General features: G+C 44.3%; 1 protein-coding gene across 1 annotated transcript; it reads right to left on the bottom strand.

Annotated features, from left to right (window-relative positions):
• Window positions 1-13,814: 13,814 nt before the first annotated feature.
• On the bottom strand, window positions 13,815-15,605 carry LOC127347643 (uncharacterized). Its single transcript, XM_051373811.2, has 2 exons — window positions 14,013-15,605; window positions 13,815-13,935 (listed from the first exon to the last, which is right to left on the bottom strand). Exon 1 carries the CDS (start codon window positions 15,548-15,550, stop codon window positions 14,108-14,110), a length of 1,443 nt encoding a protein of 480 aa, XP_051229771.2. The 5' UTR covers window positions 15,551-15,605; the 3' UTR covers window positions 13,815-13,935; window positions 14,013-14,107.
• Between the last annotated feature and the right edge of the window lie 370 nt (window positions 15,606-15,975).

Raw genomic sequence — 15,975 nt, 5'->3', positions numbered from 1 at the left:
TAGTGATCTTGTGTATGTTTTGCTTAGTTCTCGGATTTATAAATGATGTTTGTTCCTATCTTTCTCCATTTAGTATGACACGAACTCTTAAAAAAATATTGGTCTTCTCAGTTGATTATTGCTAGGAAGGGTTTGAAGAAAAACAATGGACATGTAATGTTTAGGTCTTTTAAAGCGCATGCTATACTTTTGTGTTGTTCGAAAAAAAAATGATAATTAGAAACCATAGATGATTGACTTTACCTTCTATTTATTACAATACTTGCAGCTGCTGTTTGGGGCTTTGGGGACTTGGTGGAGATAGCTAACCGCCTTGCCCTGGATGGATGGATGCTTGGATTTCGATAGCTGGAGATTAAATATTTTCTTATCTACTCTAATGTTCAGGTGAAATTTAGGGTTGTGTAGTTTTTTGTTCATGCCAGCGTTTTTCACGCCGTAGCACCTTGGACAGGGAAGTAGTTGTTTTTTGGTTCCCTGGAGATCTTATGTTTCTTGTCTAAATTGAATTAGTTTGACTGAAATCCACCTTTTTTTTCATGAGAATGACAATGTTTGCTAGACATCTTTCTGCATGTTTATAGACACATGAAAATTTTATAGGGTGAAGTTCTGTAAATGTAGGAATTTTGCAGAACAGAGATTCATGAGCCGTGCCACATTTATCTTGGTGCTTATGTGCTGATGTTTGAAGTTTACTTATAGTATTGCAAAGAGAAATACAATACTGCATTTTTCAAAGGAATGATCATGTAGATATCTATAGCAATGAATTAAGGGTAATCTATTTTTGTACTTTATTCATCAGAAGTGGGAGTCAGTTATGATGGTAACTTAAATCAATTCCTAAGTCCTAGCTATTCCTTCTCTACGAATTTGAGAAGGTTTCTGCATATTGGTGGTGAAAGCCAGGCTGCTGATTTCATCTTGGACATGGAATAGCTCCCAAGGGCAGTCGCCGGAATAGAGGAGGAGATTTAATTTTGAGGTATAGGTTCTGTTGATTTAATTCAATTTTTGCACACAGATTTGAAATCTTGCTTGCTACCATTTTTGACTGTGGCTGCATCAAGTCAAAGACATGTTAGTCTTCACCATTTCGTTAGAGTAGAACAAAAATCTTACCATATCAAGCTATGCTCTGTTTTTATGGTATCCATGCCCCTGAAGAACTAGATCTTGATTAGCAGCAGAGTCTCATTGCCGGGCATGCTGGGAGAATGAAACTTCAATTTATTCATAATGATTCATTATTAGGCCGTGCAGATCCATTGTTAGGACACCAGCCGCTTGACCAACTTATCTGAATTGCTTCCCGCCTGTACCATGTTTAGTATCACTAATATATCATTGTATTTTAATTCAGTTATACGCATGTATGCTGCTGCACCCAATGGACATGCTCATTTGTGATGAAAATACGTACTTAGATTATATGTTTTGTTGCGTCGAATTGTTTTCCTTTGATTGTTATCATTCACGCACAGATCTGGTCATATGATTTATGGACCAGGGGATGGCATTTCATTGCAGTGTCAGAAATAGTGTTCCTCAGCTGCTGCGTTTGTCTCGGTTTCCATCTATAGACGTTCTCCAGAGTAGTGTTAGGCTCTGGATCGAGCTAGAACATGTAAATTGCATGCTGTCGTTGAAGTATGAAGGAGTAGCCCCTAAGTTTGAGCTCTTGAAATTTTATGCTGTAGACATCAACAGCCAGTCGCTTTCAGAACAACCATCTCTCAAGCCTCAAGGAAACTGTACTCCCAGGTCTCTGCTCTAAATCTACATTGGCCTTTGCTTATTGCCCACAGAGAATGGAACTGTGTTTAATCAACTGAAGATGAAACTCAAAGTGCAACGATTTTCTCTCTTCAATTGAGAAGGATAAATTCCGAACTAGCTGGACTAACTAGATAGCAGTAGTAGCACATACGAATCATTTTCAGTGATCCAAGAAAGAAGAACGTACCGATTACTCAGTTAGTTGGATATCGGATTTGATGTGCACCTGGGTACTCCCGAGCCGCCGGAAGTATTTCCGCCGACTGGTTTCCTTCCTTTTATCGGCGGAGCCTCCATCTTGCCCCTCCCTAATACGCCTGTTCACACCCGCCAGTGCCAAGGCTGAGCGCAGGACCTGGACCATTACCACCCCCGGCGCAGGAGACGGCTCCGGCCGCCCACATCACCCACTGCCGACCGCCGCCATAGGAGAGGACTCCGCTTGCGTCTGCTCCCGCGACCGCCCCTGATGTCGGCCAAATTGCCGCCATGGCGCGGCGCGGGAAAGGGCTCCGGCCAGCCACATCCGCCACCGCCGTCGCAAGAGGGGACTCCGCTCGCGTCCGCGTCTGCTCCGCGACCGCCCCTGATAGCAAGGCCCTGGTGTTCTCTCCTTCCTCTTTCTTCTTTTCATCATTTCGCCAAGATACTCAGGTGTACTTTTAACACTATTACAAGATGAACAACCTATAGAATAGAGATATTGCTATTTTTTTCAGAGAAAAATAGAGACATTGCTCAAATGTGGAAAACTTCAGGCAGAAGTAACCAAGAAGGCCTGGCCCATCAATACTGACTTTTATTCAAACCAATTGCCAAAGAGGCATTATCCTGCTGTGCTCATTTACCACCACCAAAAATTACCGTAAACCAGCCACCATATGGCGCGGCGTGCCGCCGTGCCGATCATTGCTACTCCCTCCGGTTCATATTAATTGACTCTAATATGGATGTATCTAGAACTAAAATGTGTCTAGATACATCCATATTGAAATTAATTAATATGAATCGGAGGCAGTAGTAAAATTAAGGAACAATCTACAAGCTTATCGGTCCAAAATAGCAACATTAATAAAGATATCAAATGAGACCTACGGAAGTGCCGCCAACGGTTCTGCTCTCTCTTGTTCATGCCCTTTGGGAGGAAGAAGAGTCAGATGCCCCGGCGATGTGCCGCCTCGCGGAGGAAAAAAAAGCCAGGGCAGCAGCGTTGCTCCATCACCTCAGCCGTAGTTGTGGCCAAAGCCAACAATCAACATCTGTGACGACTCCCTGATCTGGCCCGTCTCCTCCAGCAGTTTGTAATCTACACAGAGATAAACATGGACGGCAAGGTAAGCATAGAACCTAGGGCTAGATTCGGGTAGAGGGATGAATAGTCTAGGGGATGGGGTGGAGTACGAGAGAGGGTACCGGAGAGGGACTGGTTGCCGTCAAATTGGGAGAGTGAGACGGGGTCGGTGAGCCTAGATCCGGTCAACCTCCATCTCAAGCGCCTTAGCAAATACCACAGCCTGATCGGCACGGCGACCAGCATCAGCCCTCCCCTGCATCTCGACGGCAGGCAACTGGCTGTGCACCATGATGCGGTGGAGGGCGCTCTAGCCCGACTCAATGACCGTCGTGGCCGCCGCCGCAACGTCGCAGTCCCTCCTCTCCCAGCTGCGCTCGAGTGCCCTCTCCCTTGCACTCCTATGACAGTTTGTACGGAAAACTCCACTCCAGAGCCAACTTGCACGTATCCTGATGCGGCAAATCCTCCTCGACGGGCTGGGAAATGTCGTCGTCGGCGATCCAAGACAATGTCAGGCTGGGGGCGCTCCGGAAGGAGGAGGAGGGCATCCGACTTGGAGTTCCTCCGGCTGTTAGTGTTGGCGGGAGGGCGGCTGAGGCGGGAGGCGAGACGCGAGGGGCGGCGGCGGGACCCTGCGCTAGGTTTCCATTGAAGGAGGTCTGGCCATTGTTTTTTTCTTCGGCGTCGGTGTTCCAACCGGTATTTTGTACTTATCGGTGGCACAAAACGTAATTAGCTAAGCTAGCGATTGTGAGGAACTAATGTATCATCAGATGTAGATCGAACGGTCAGCATGTTCCCAATCTCGTTCACCAAACGCGTTGTATGACGTACGACCAACTGAAATATAATAGTAAAGACATGCCCGTGTTTCGGGTGATCTGCGGTCAATCCCTTCCACTCCCTTTCACGTCAGTAAATCTCTTCCAATTATCTTGTTCGGTTACACCACATAGTTAGCTTGGCTTGGTGAAGAATTCCATTAGCTTCAAATCAGACTGGCTACAATATCTACAAAGCGAACACAGACAACGTCATTCAAGTATTGTACACTCAAATTTCGGAGATCCGGTGCCTCGCTGAAGGCAAGGCACTGAGCGCCTTGAGGCATAGAATCCACCGTCCAACTTCATCCAACGGACATCAGCGCAAGGAACGGGTCAGAAACTAGTCAAACCTCAGGCACTGGTCAGAAACGAGCGACAGCATTCAGATAAGGAGATCAGGCAGCTCTTCGGGCGGAGCTTGCTGGTCCGGCCGCCACCGCCGCGCCCACCTCCGGCAACGATGGAGCTCTGAACGCCAGTTCCCTCCGCCCACCTCGGCCGTGGAGAAAACGGCCGTGACGGCACCGGATAAAAAGGCCAAGACGGTGCCCTCCACCCACCTCTGGCTGCTCGCTCCTTCCACCTCCGATGGATTCCTTGGACTGTTCTCCGACGCCCCTGTCTGCCCTTCCTTAACACTGGTAGCCAAGAGCCCAAGGCGAGTAGAGGCAGGTCCACGGACGCGACAAGCAGGGCAGAGGCGGAGATGGGAGGCTCCCTTTCCCACGGCGAGCGGCAGTAAAGCTCTGCCAGGGAACAGCCGTCAGCGCCTCTGCGTTAGAATCGACATGAGTCACATGACTAAGAGCATCTGCAGCCGTTGGGCTTCCTAGTCAAAATTTGGCGCTATTTAGCGCTGGATGGATATAAAGTTTGGCTTGGGGAGGCTCATTTTTCCAGCGGGAGCTTAGGATGGATGAAAATTTTGGACAAATTTAGGCAAATTTAAACAAAACAAGAGGAGATACCTTCAAACATAAGAGAAATTTAGAGATATTTAACATATATAGGCGAGTTCATACATATATAGCCGAATCCGTAATGTATTTGAATTCGGCCATGGAAACATAAACTAAAATTTAAAAACTGCGTCGAGCATACTGGCGAGCGTGCGGCCCGGTGCGCCGGCGGCGTTGCTACGCGCTGGAGGAGGGGAAGAACCGTCGTGCGATGCGAGTTCCCGTTCGTGCCGGAGACGGAAGAATTCGTTCCAGGCATAGTAGTTGTCGGGGAGGTACCGCTCCTCCACACGCTGCTCCTCGCTGAGGGTGACCCGCACAACATCGATAGAGGCGTCGAGCTCATCGCCTCCCACCGGAAGCGGCGGGATCGGGACGCCCCCCGCGCTCAGGCGCCATCCTTTGGGCACGCGGAATTCCGGCGGCTCCGGGTAGCCCGCCATGTGCAGAAGTCCCGCCTCCCACTGGTGTAGGGAACGCCGGCCGAAGCCGTTGTTCGCCATTGCTTGCTGGAGGAGGATTGGGGAGAGAAGACAGGGCTGGGGAGAGGAGGGAGACGGCGGTGCTGAATGCGGCCAGACGCGGTAGGTTCCGCGATAAATAGAGAGAGCCGCGCGTGAATCCGAGGCGACGACATTAACTCACCGCGTGGAAGCTACGCATCCGGCGAAGACTACCGGCGGCAGGCTTTTGCAGCGCGCGAAAGAAGATTGGCCTTTGTCGCCGACAAGTCGGGGCCACCAGCCGCGCGGGAAGTTTTCTCGATGTTTCCCACGCTTTCGTTTCGTCCGGACTCCGCGAGCGCTCCTTGGGGGGTCGGAGATGACCTGGGCTTGCCGGATGGATGAAAGCCCAAATCTGGGCGAAAACGAGAATCCGGGGACGGAATTAGGCTGTTTTCGTTCATCCGGATGAAACAAAAAGGGTCATGTTGGTCTTCTGAGGAGACGGCTAGAGATGCTCTAAGCTTATTAGACATTGACTCGTTTCCATCCGTTGGATGAAGCTGGACGGTGGATTCTATGCCTCAAGGCGCTCCATGCCTTGCCTTCAGCGAGGCACCGGATCCCAGTCCGACTCTACCACCTCACATTTAGATGAACCAAATCGAGAATCTCAAATGTTTTGATGCGGATATGATGCTCATTCTTCCTATAAGAGCCGCTAGGCTACCCGGCCAACCAGATGGTCTGAAGGGGCAAATCAATTAGCACCACTCGTTTCACCTGCGCCAGTAATTTCCATCGCCCACTTTTCACCTCTGCCGCCCGATACGGTAAAAAAAATTCACCAGTTGCTTCGGGTTCTTGGTGCATGACAACTGGGCCAGAGCGCGTGCGGGACCTTCAGGCAGAAACAATGGAGACATCTCGTTCCCGTCGGCCTTCTCCTATCCATGTGAAAACCTAGCGTTGTGGGGCGCCCCAATCCCCCGTCTCGTCTCCTCCTCCAATCCCCCGCGTCGTCCCCTCCCCCAAACGCCGCCTCGGCCTCCTCCCCGAATCCGCGCCTACTCTCCTCCTCCCCCAACCTGAGGGCGGCAGCAGGTCGGCGAACGTGGTCGATGGAGGAGGATCTTGTGGAGGCGAGCAGCCGCAGATCGGCTTTGTTTTCGCGGCCGTGGGGGCGCACATGGAGGAACAACGCCCGCTCCTCATCCTTGCCGCGTAGGAGGCTAGGGAGGACTAGGAGAAGGCACGCGGGGCTGGGCTGGCCTGGCCTGGTTTGTCGCGGGCGCAGGGAGACCGGCGGCGACGGCCAGGACCCGTCGATGAGCGCCTCCACAGGAGGACAAGAAGAAGAGGAGGTGGCACAGGGAGACCGGCTGTGGCAACGGCCGGCGAGCTCCGCCACGATCGACCACGAGCCGCCACCACCGTCGGGCTTCTCCCCCTCGACCCACCTAGCGCCGGAGGTGGAGGAGCGGCAAGGGGTGGCGCTGGGACGGAGGAGGAGGAGCACGGATTCGGCGCCGACGAGCTTCTCCACGAGTAAGGCCGTCGTCTTCCTCTCAATGCATCTTCCCTCTCCCTCTCTCACTTTATCTCTTTGTCCACAGATCGGTCCATGCGTGAGATGGCGGGGGCGTATGTGTGATGGCGCTGCTCCGTGAGATCCATGGACGTGAGATGCGAAGGTGAGCACTATCTCGTTTTGTTGCCATGGGATCTGCTGACCCGTAAGAAGTCTGTGGAAGGTGAGGCTGAGCTCCTTTTTTGGTAGGAGGCCAGAGGATTCCCATGGCTAGGAGGATGGATAAAAGCCCCAAGCTGAACTCCCCGGTTCTTTGATTTGATTTGAGGAGTGGAGTAGAACCCTAAACCATTCCCAGGCCATCTCGCCCCCAAACTATCGTTATTTGAAAACTCATTGATTTGTTTTGCTGAAAATATCAGTGCTCTTTGATGTGATGAGTAGCTTTGTATTCAACTATGCCTATTTTAATTTGGTTATTTTGTATTTACTGACAGACATGCCAAAGAGACACATGCGACCAAATGAGGCCACCGCCACGCCTGGCCGCGGGTGGTTGGATGATGGCGTCGGTCACATAGCGTGCCGAGCAACGGCAGTGAGTGTGCGTCGAGCGATGGCTTTGGATTTCCGGTATAATTCTTTATTTGAATTTACATGACAGTCTCAATGATTTACTTGATTTTATCTTTGTTTTGAAATTCTTTAGATATGAAGCAACATTTGTACATGCCCCGTTCCAGAATATGCAGAGAAGATGGTCGCTGCAATTGATGAAGAACGAGTTGATGGAAATTAGATTGGTGGAGTGGCCACATGTATTGCGAGAAATGTTCCTCGTGTAGGTACTACCATGTTATGTTCATTTTGGTGTGTTCCAGCATAATAAACCAAATAAGGCCCCCTCTATTTTTTTTCTAATCACGAGCATGGTTTGGGCTACATCATATATAGTAACACAATGACTTTGGATTTTCGGTATAATTTATAGGCCTCACACTTCTTTTGCTATGACCCATTGAATTTCCCCCTTAAACGCCAGTTGAATGTATATTTGGAACACCAGGTGAGCATATCAGGTAAATGAAAAGGGTAGGCCAATACTGAATGATGGCAACGCTACTTGCAGAGTTATTACAAAATGAAATTAGCTTCAGCATTTTCCTTTGTTAATCTACTTGAATTACTCCATTTGTTGTGTACCTTTAAACTCTTCTTCAAACAACTTGGTTTATTTTCCATTTGTGAAGTAATGGTTTATAGACTTAAAACAACCCATTGGTATATTTTGTTTTACAGATACTGACCCATATATAAACATATGTTTGATTCTTTTCGGCATAAAAAATGGTCTTATTTCATTAATATAAACAAATGCCCATGGTTTCCAAAAAAATCTAATAACTGTTTACACGATTGCCCACCAAGAAAATGAGATGGTACTATTTGAAATGGTACTTATTCTGTTGTTCCATATTTTTTAATGGTCCGGGCATACATATCACTATTTATGATAAAATTGTTGGATCTCCTTGCCATAATATTTTCGTATGCCTAAATAGAAACACCTACAATAACACTACTTGTGGAAAAGTTACTTTTTGAAGTGAAATATGTTTAATTGGAGTTTCTGCTCCATAGTAATCCTAAAGTAAAAAAAAAAATGAATTAGTGCTAGGAGGAACTAGACACTAAATGATATAGTAGAAGCGGGACCTCAACGTGAGAATTCCGGAAATTCGTTCCTGACAGGATTCGAACTCTGGTCGTTGGGGTGCGCCACTGTGACCCCAACCACTGGGCTATGCCCGATTTCTATGACATTGGGAGCAGGAGTATGTGCTAATATTTATACTGAAGGATAGTCTATGGTTCTCTGTAAGAATTTGTTGATGCATTGCACGTTTTCCTGTGGGTTGCAAACTGAAGATATGGCTATAGAAATATTTGATTCTGTTAAATCTTGATATGGTGGCCCTCCTTTCTTTTCTAAATAATTTGCATCATGTTTGCTGTTATCCTGAGTCAACTGAGCTTTCTTTTTCACACGAACATAATATGTGATGTCAGTATAGTTCTTAGATTTAACATTGTAAGCAATAGGATGTGTCGTGTTTTGGTACATATGGTTGCAACATGCCACGTGTTTGGTTCTTGGCCTATTATCTTTGGTTTTCGCGATTTAGATTTCTTCTCGACTCATGCCATCATGATGTCGAGCATTTCATTTTGTTAATCATGTCAGACTATTTGCGCAGATAAGCTGTACTGCATTAATTGTATGCTAATACTTTTTCTTGCACTTCGTGTGCGATCAGGCAGATTATAGAAGTGAGCACTGCCTTACAATACACAGTGCACTCTATGCCTCCATGCTCTCGAAGATGTGAACCACCTGTTCACGCAATGTTCTTTATCAGGTGAGTTCCAGATCAGACCGCGTCAAGCGAAGCGTGCAGTTTTTTGAAGCCTAAAAAACGGGACACAGTCCGGGAATGGTGGTATTGGACCAGATGCCCAAGTGTAAAACACAAAGAGGTGGCGTCAATGGCGATTCCAGGGGTGAGTAGTAGCCAGGATTTTGTTTCAATGGAGGTGGCTTCTAATCAATCTTGTAACTTATCTGTTCCAAATTTAATGAAGTGTCAAGAAACCTTTTCCTGTTGTCTCTCGGAAAAAATACTTTGGTTTGCATTATCATGTGTGGACCATTTCCTTCTTATAATCGTTTGATGAACTTCTGCTTTCTTGATAAGGTAGGTTACTTTTTTGTGAAGGTTAACAGAGATTGCTGTGTTATTTAATGTAAGTTAATCAAAATAATTACATGTTCTGCTATTTGGCGTCAAATAATGTTCAGTATTGTGTCTTCTTCCACTATCGATACAACCATATAGCAGCATGACTTATCGAAAATAGCTAACGGAACCCGGGGACGGGTGAGGATGAAAACGCAGCTAATCAAAGAGCGCCACGCGGCTAATAAGTCTGTATTTTTTTTTTTTTTTTTTTTGGCAACTTAAAGATATATTCATTTCAAATCATTTACAAGTTACAGACAATAATGTGCAAGAGTGCACATTTAGGTTGCTGATTACAGCAATTACAGGGCATTGATGTGAAGGATGTTTAGAACAATTGTAGAGACAAACTCTTAAACTGCGAATTCTGATAGCCTGTTGTGCAAGATTGTGAGCTTCCCTGTTGTTCTCTCTCCTTATTTTAATGATTCTGGCTTTCAGTCCCTGAGAGTGTTTGAAAAACTGATTAAGATTTGGTCTTATGCTCCAATGCCCAGGATGATTAGCTGGATCCCCTCTCTGAATTGCTTGTGCTAGAATTAAGCTATCAGTTAGGAATCTTGGGTTTTGGACTTGTAAAGCTTTTCCGACTAGCGCTGCCGCTTCCATCGCTTGAGCCTCTGCTTGCAATGCTGAGTTGGCATTTGACGTCGCCTGAATATAGATAGCTTCATGATCTTCTCTATTCCATTTCAAGTAGATTCCAATTCCAGTATTTTCCTTTTGGTTTGAGCCTGCAGTTATTGGTATTACATTGCAATTCCAGGCTGCATCAGTGAAAATGTTGGGACTTCCTACTGTTGTTTTCCAATCACGTTGTGGTTGATTGTAGCTTTTTTCAATTTCCTCCTTTGTTGTTTTCGTTGGCGTCTTTGTTATGATGAAAGTTTCTTTTTCTGCCTGGAGTGCTTTTGCTTTGTACAGGACTTGCATTGGATTGCACTTGATTTTGTTGAATAAGAGATCATTTCTTGCTTTCCAAATGCTCCAAAGGATACTTAGGATTGTTGGAATTGACTCCTTGTTATTGTAGGACGTGAGAATGTAGCCTATGATTTCCTGAATATGAGTATTTTCTAAACGTTTCAGTCCTTCAACTCTGAGACCAAGTGGAGAAGCAAACCAAACAGCTTGAGAAAATTTGCAATCAAAGAAAAGATGGAAATCATCTTCATTGTTGCCACATCTAATGCATCTTTGATCAATATGTTTAGATCTCACTGCAGCTCTCAAACCAGTGGCTATTGCTCCTCTCATAAGCCTCCAACCAAAAACTTGAACTCTTGGTGGGATGTTATCACATTTCCATATTTCCTGGAGAATCTTTCTTGATTGAGGAGAGATAATTTGATGTGGTCCTGCATTATGCCCATAGAAGGATGGGTCAAAAATTTGATAAGCACTTTTAGATGAGCAAATACCTGAAGGGGTATATTTCCAGATCAAGACATCTTCTCCATCATCATTGCAAATAGGAATGTTTGCCACTTCATTAGCTATATGGCTACCAAATAGAGTAGTGAGTAGAGATAGGTTCCAGGTTTTTGTGTTAGGTACCCATAGATCAGAAACAGAGTCAGGGTAAACGAATTTGTTGTCTTGAATGTTAAGAAGACTGTGGATGTCTTTCCAGAAAGGACACCAAGGTTCGGACCATATACTAGTGTTGCCTCTTGAGAATTGATAAGTTGTAGCATTAGCAAGATGGTCTTTTACTTTGAGAATAGATGTCCAGAAGGCTGACTTGGGGACTTTAGTATTGGCTCTCCAAAAAGAAGTGTTGTAAAAATACTTTGCTTTGAGAATTTTAGTGGTATTGCTTTCCGGGGTTGTAGCTATTTTCCAAGCTGCATTTAGAAGAAGAGCCTTATTAACTGCTTCAATTTTTCTGATTCCTAGGCCACCTTCTTTTTTGGATTTGCAAATTTCTGTCCAGGCTTTGAAATAGATTGGCTTGGTTTTGTTTTCTTGTTGTATCCCTGTCCACCAGAAGTCTCTCATGATGGCATTCATTTTAGCCAATATTTTCTTTGAGAAAAGAATATTGGCCATATAATAAACTGGAATTGAAGAGAGAACCGATTTTATAAGCACCAATCTGGCCGCATGCGACAGTTTATTTGCTTTGTAGCAACTGAGTTTGGATCTGATTTTTTGAAGAACAAAATCATATGCTTGAGATCTGTTCTTGGCTGGTAAGATAAGAGGGTGACCAAGATGTATAGATTGATTGTTCATTTCCTCAACCATAAAGATTTTCTTAATTAAGGTCTTCTGAGCCTCATTGACATGTTTGCTGAATAGGATGGAGGATTTGCTCCAATTTGGAATTTGGCCAGATCGTTTGCAAAAAGTATTTATAGTGTTCCAGATCGTCGCTGCTTCTCTCTGATTTGCTTGACCACATACTAGCAAGTCATCAGCAAACATCAAGGAATATATAGGAGGACAGTTTGGACCCAATGAAACTCCTTGGATATTTTTGTTTAGAAGTTCTTCTTGTAACTCTACAGCTAATTCATTGATTGCTATAACAAAAAGATAAGGGGATAGAGGGCAGCCTTGTCTTATGCCTCTTTGTCCTTTAAATTTACCATGATGATTTCCATTAATTATTACTGAGAATCTAGAATTTGAGATGCAGGCTTTAACTAGATTTATAAAGTGCTCACTAAATCCCTGTTTTTGAAGAGCCATGAAAATGAAATCCCATTCTATTCGGTCAAAGGCTTTTGCCAAGTCTATCTTGATCATAAAAGCTTGATGTTTCCATGAGGATAAGGAAAAGGAGTGTGTTATTTCCTGTGCCACAATCACATTATTGGAGATCCTCCTTCCTTCTATGAATGCTAGCTGAGCATCTATTATTCTGTTTGGGAGATGTGGCTTCATTCTATTGGCTAGAGACTTGGCAATAATCTTATAAATAACATTGCAAAGGCTGATAGGTCTAAAGTCCTGAGGAGTGGAGCAATGCAACTTTTTTGGAATCAAAGCAATGCTAGTTTCATTTAATTGTTGTGGAAGGTATCCATTGTGATAGAAATTTTGTACCAGCTTAGTTATGTCATCTCCAATCTAGTTCCATGCTGCTTTATAGAATGCTGCATTTAAACCATCAGGTCCTGGAGAAGCTTCATTCCTCATTTCTTTTAGAATGCTCCAGATCTCTTCTTTATCTGGAGTGGAGTTGGTGTAGTCATCCTGTATAATCCCTGTGTACAAAACATGCGGAGTTTGACCCATAGAAGTAGTAGTAGAAGAAGAGAAGATATTTTTGAAGTAACTCACAAAACATTGCGCTATTTCTTCAGGATCTAAGGTGGTTTGACCCTTTGTGTTATTGATGGAGACTATTCTATTTCTTCTTCTTCTTTTCAGGACAGAATTATGGAAATACCTTGTATTTTTGTCACCATGGATGGCCCAATACTTTTTTGCTCTTTGTTTGTAATATTCCGTTAGCCTTGTCATAGTTTGATCATATGAAATTAATAGCTTCTCTTCTTCATTATGATCTTGTTCTTGGATGGGCTTCTCTTGGATCTCTTTAATTTTCTGCTCTATATCATTCAACTGATTTTGGAGTGGTTTCTTTTTCTTCCTCCAATTCTTTAAGGCTCCTGCAAGGTGTTTAGTTCTTGTGGTAAAAGGCTGATTCTTTGAAGTATTCCAAGCTTGCATTGTCAAGTTTCTGAAAATCATCTTCAAGTAACCACCAATTCTCAAATTTGAAATAATAAGTGGGCTTTTTAAACTTGGAATGGAGAACTGCCATCACCGGGGCATGATCACCTTGCAAAATAGGCAAGTTGTATATATTTACATTTGGGTAAAGATTGCTCCACTCTGCGTTTGCTAAAAATCTGTCCAGTCTTTCATAAAGAGGTTTAGAGGAATACCTTTTATTGCACCAAGTGTAGGCTGGACCATTGTAACCTAAATCAAATAGACCACAATTTTTGACAAGAGATCGAAATAAGTGCAAGCGAGAGTAATTAACATCATTTATATTACTTTTTTCTTGGGGATACATAAGCTCGTTCAAATCCCCCATACAAAGTAAAGGCTTCCCTCTATTTTCATCGACAAAAGCAGAGATTTGATTCCATAAATCTCTAGTTTTGGAGTGACTAGGATCTCCATACATGCAAACTAAGCAAAATGCTTCTTTAGTAGAGGTATTTACAAGGGACGCTAAGATTAAATTATTACTGGCGCTTTTGATATTGAGGTCAATGTCGATGTCCCAAAGCAGCCAAAGTCCTCCAGAGCGTCCTTCGGATGGCACTACAAAGCTGTTGGCCATATTAAAATGATTGGATAGATGAACTTTATTGAATTTAGAGGTTTTTGTTTCAGAAATAAATGTCACCTTAGCATTTGTGGAGTACATCAACCTGGCAAGATATGACATTTTGTTGCTGTCAAGGCTCTTGCCTGCACCTTGACAGTTCCAACTTATAAGACTCATTGCGCCCGTGGCGCCTTGAAGGCTGGCGCCGCTGCCTGTTCTTCTTTTTGTGAGTTTTCCTCATTCTCTTCCATGTACAACGTTTCTCTGTTGTTCCCTGGATCTTTGTTAAGTTGATTCTGAACTTGGTGAGTTACATTGACTGACTTGTCAAGAGAATTCGCTAGACTGGTAGCTAATGGTTTCCAGAATTGGTTCTCTTTTGGGATAAGATCAGAGGTAGATGCTTGCACATATTGGATCTTTTCATTACACCGATGCCTTTTATATGTTCTGAGTTTTTTCCGGCTACATGGAGGGGGCTGTGATGTTCCTCCAGTAAACCTGAATGAACATTGATGCTGCTGCTCAAGAGTCTGACTTGACTTCTGAATTATGTCACTATTTTCTGGAACTTGCTGTTTGCGCTTATGCAGTGGGCAATACACTTTACTCAGATCAGCAGCCAGAGGATGCTCTGTTCTCATCTCTGCATTTTGCATTTCCTCTTGAATTGGAAATTCCTCTGGTTCAGCATGTCTTTTTAGCCTCTGTTGTGGGGTTGGATCAATTACTGATTTATGCTTGAAAAAAGCTGCTTGGTTAAACTCTGGTTGAGCGAATAATGGGTCGCCAAAGAAGGAAGTTGACTCTAGTGTCAACTGAGCTTTAGCTTGGTTGCTTGTAAGACCAAGTTTTTCAGTGGCCGTGTTTCGATCTTCGTTCTTATCTGAGATTTTAAATCTGGACAGCGAGAGTTGGTTTGCTTTCGCTGCTCTTTCCATTTTGAAGTCTCTTCTGAATTCCGGCGCCAGACCTCCCACTATATTTGATTGTTGGAAAGCTTCAACTGGGATCTTTTTTGCTTGGGAAGTCCAGATTCCTATATTTGAAAATGGAACTGAGGAAGTACTGACGTTTATGCTTTGGAGGTGCCTGATTAACTTTGTCCTGTTTGGACAATTTTGCACTGAATGAAACATCAGGCCACAGAAAATACAAATCCTCTTTACTTTGTCATAGTTCAAGTAAAAGAGAATGTATTCCTTTGGCGATATATAGTACTTTACCTTATCTTTCACTGGCTTCTGGATCTCCATTCTTGCATATGCTTGGATATAATCCTTCCTAACTGTCATTGTGATTTCTGGTGGTGGATGCAAGTCTGAAGGCTGGGCAATATTGTCTATGACAAATCTCATCAGACTTGGAGTTCTGAATCTTTCTGGCACTCCATAGACTCTTATCGGTACATATATGAATCTGAAGTGGTAGTCCTCTACATCCCTGTCTGCATCTTTTGGATTTATCCATTCAAACAAAAGATTATCACTCTCCACTGACCAGGGTTGCCTTTTGAGCACAAAATCCATAGCATCTTCATTTCTGAAATAAGCTACATACATGGCTGGTTTTATTTGTTCAATAACCCAGTAATTTCCTCCCCAAGCGCTAGACATAGTATCATTCAGAACTTTCAGAGGGATGTTTCTTGGCGTACCTACTGAGCTTGCAACTTTTATTAGCAGCTTGAATGGTGAGCTTTCTTCTGGCTTCTGTATTTCTTCCCCTTGATAGCCTAACTCTATATCTTCTGGGATTGTGATCTGCAAACTCCTCATAATAGCTGTTAAATCCACTTCTTCTTTGGCAAGGTGTTGATCTGTTGTTAGGCTTGTGGATAAATCTCTCTGCTTCCCACTCTCTGCTTGATGCTTCTTCCATTCAGCTTCTTTTCCTTTTTTGATATTGATTTGTGCTAACATCTCTCCTGCTTGCTTCAGCATATTGCTTTGCTCCAGGGCTTGGTTTTCTTCAAAATCGTCATCTGCTTCTTCCAGGTTCTCCGGGAGATCTGACAAGATCCTTGGGGAAATGTGAATCG

Source organism: Lolium perenne, chromosome 4, assembly GCF_019359855.2.
Source record: "Lolium perenne isolate Kyuss_39 chromosome 4, Kyuss_2.0, whole genome shotgun sequence".
In the NCBI taxonomy this organism is placed as follows: domain Eukaryota; kingdom Viridiplantae; phylum Streptophyta; class Magnoliopsida; order Poales; family Poaceae; genus Lolium; species Lolium perenne.
The sequence above is the reverse complement of the archived record's forward strand: the minus strand, read 5'-3'. Positions and strand labels throughout refer to the sequence as shown.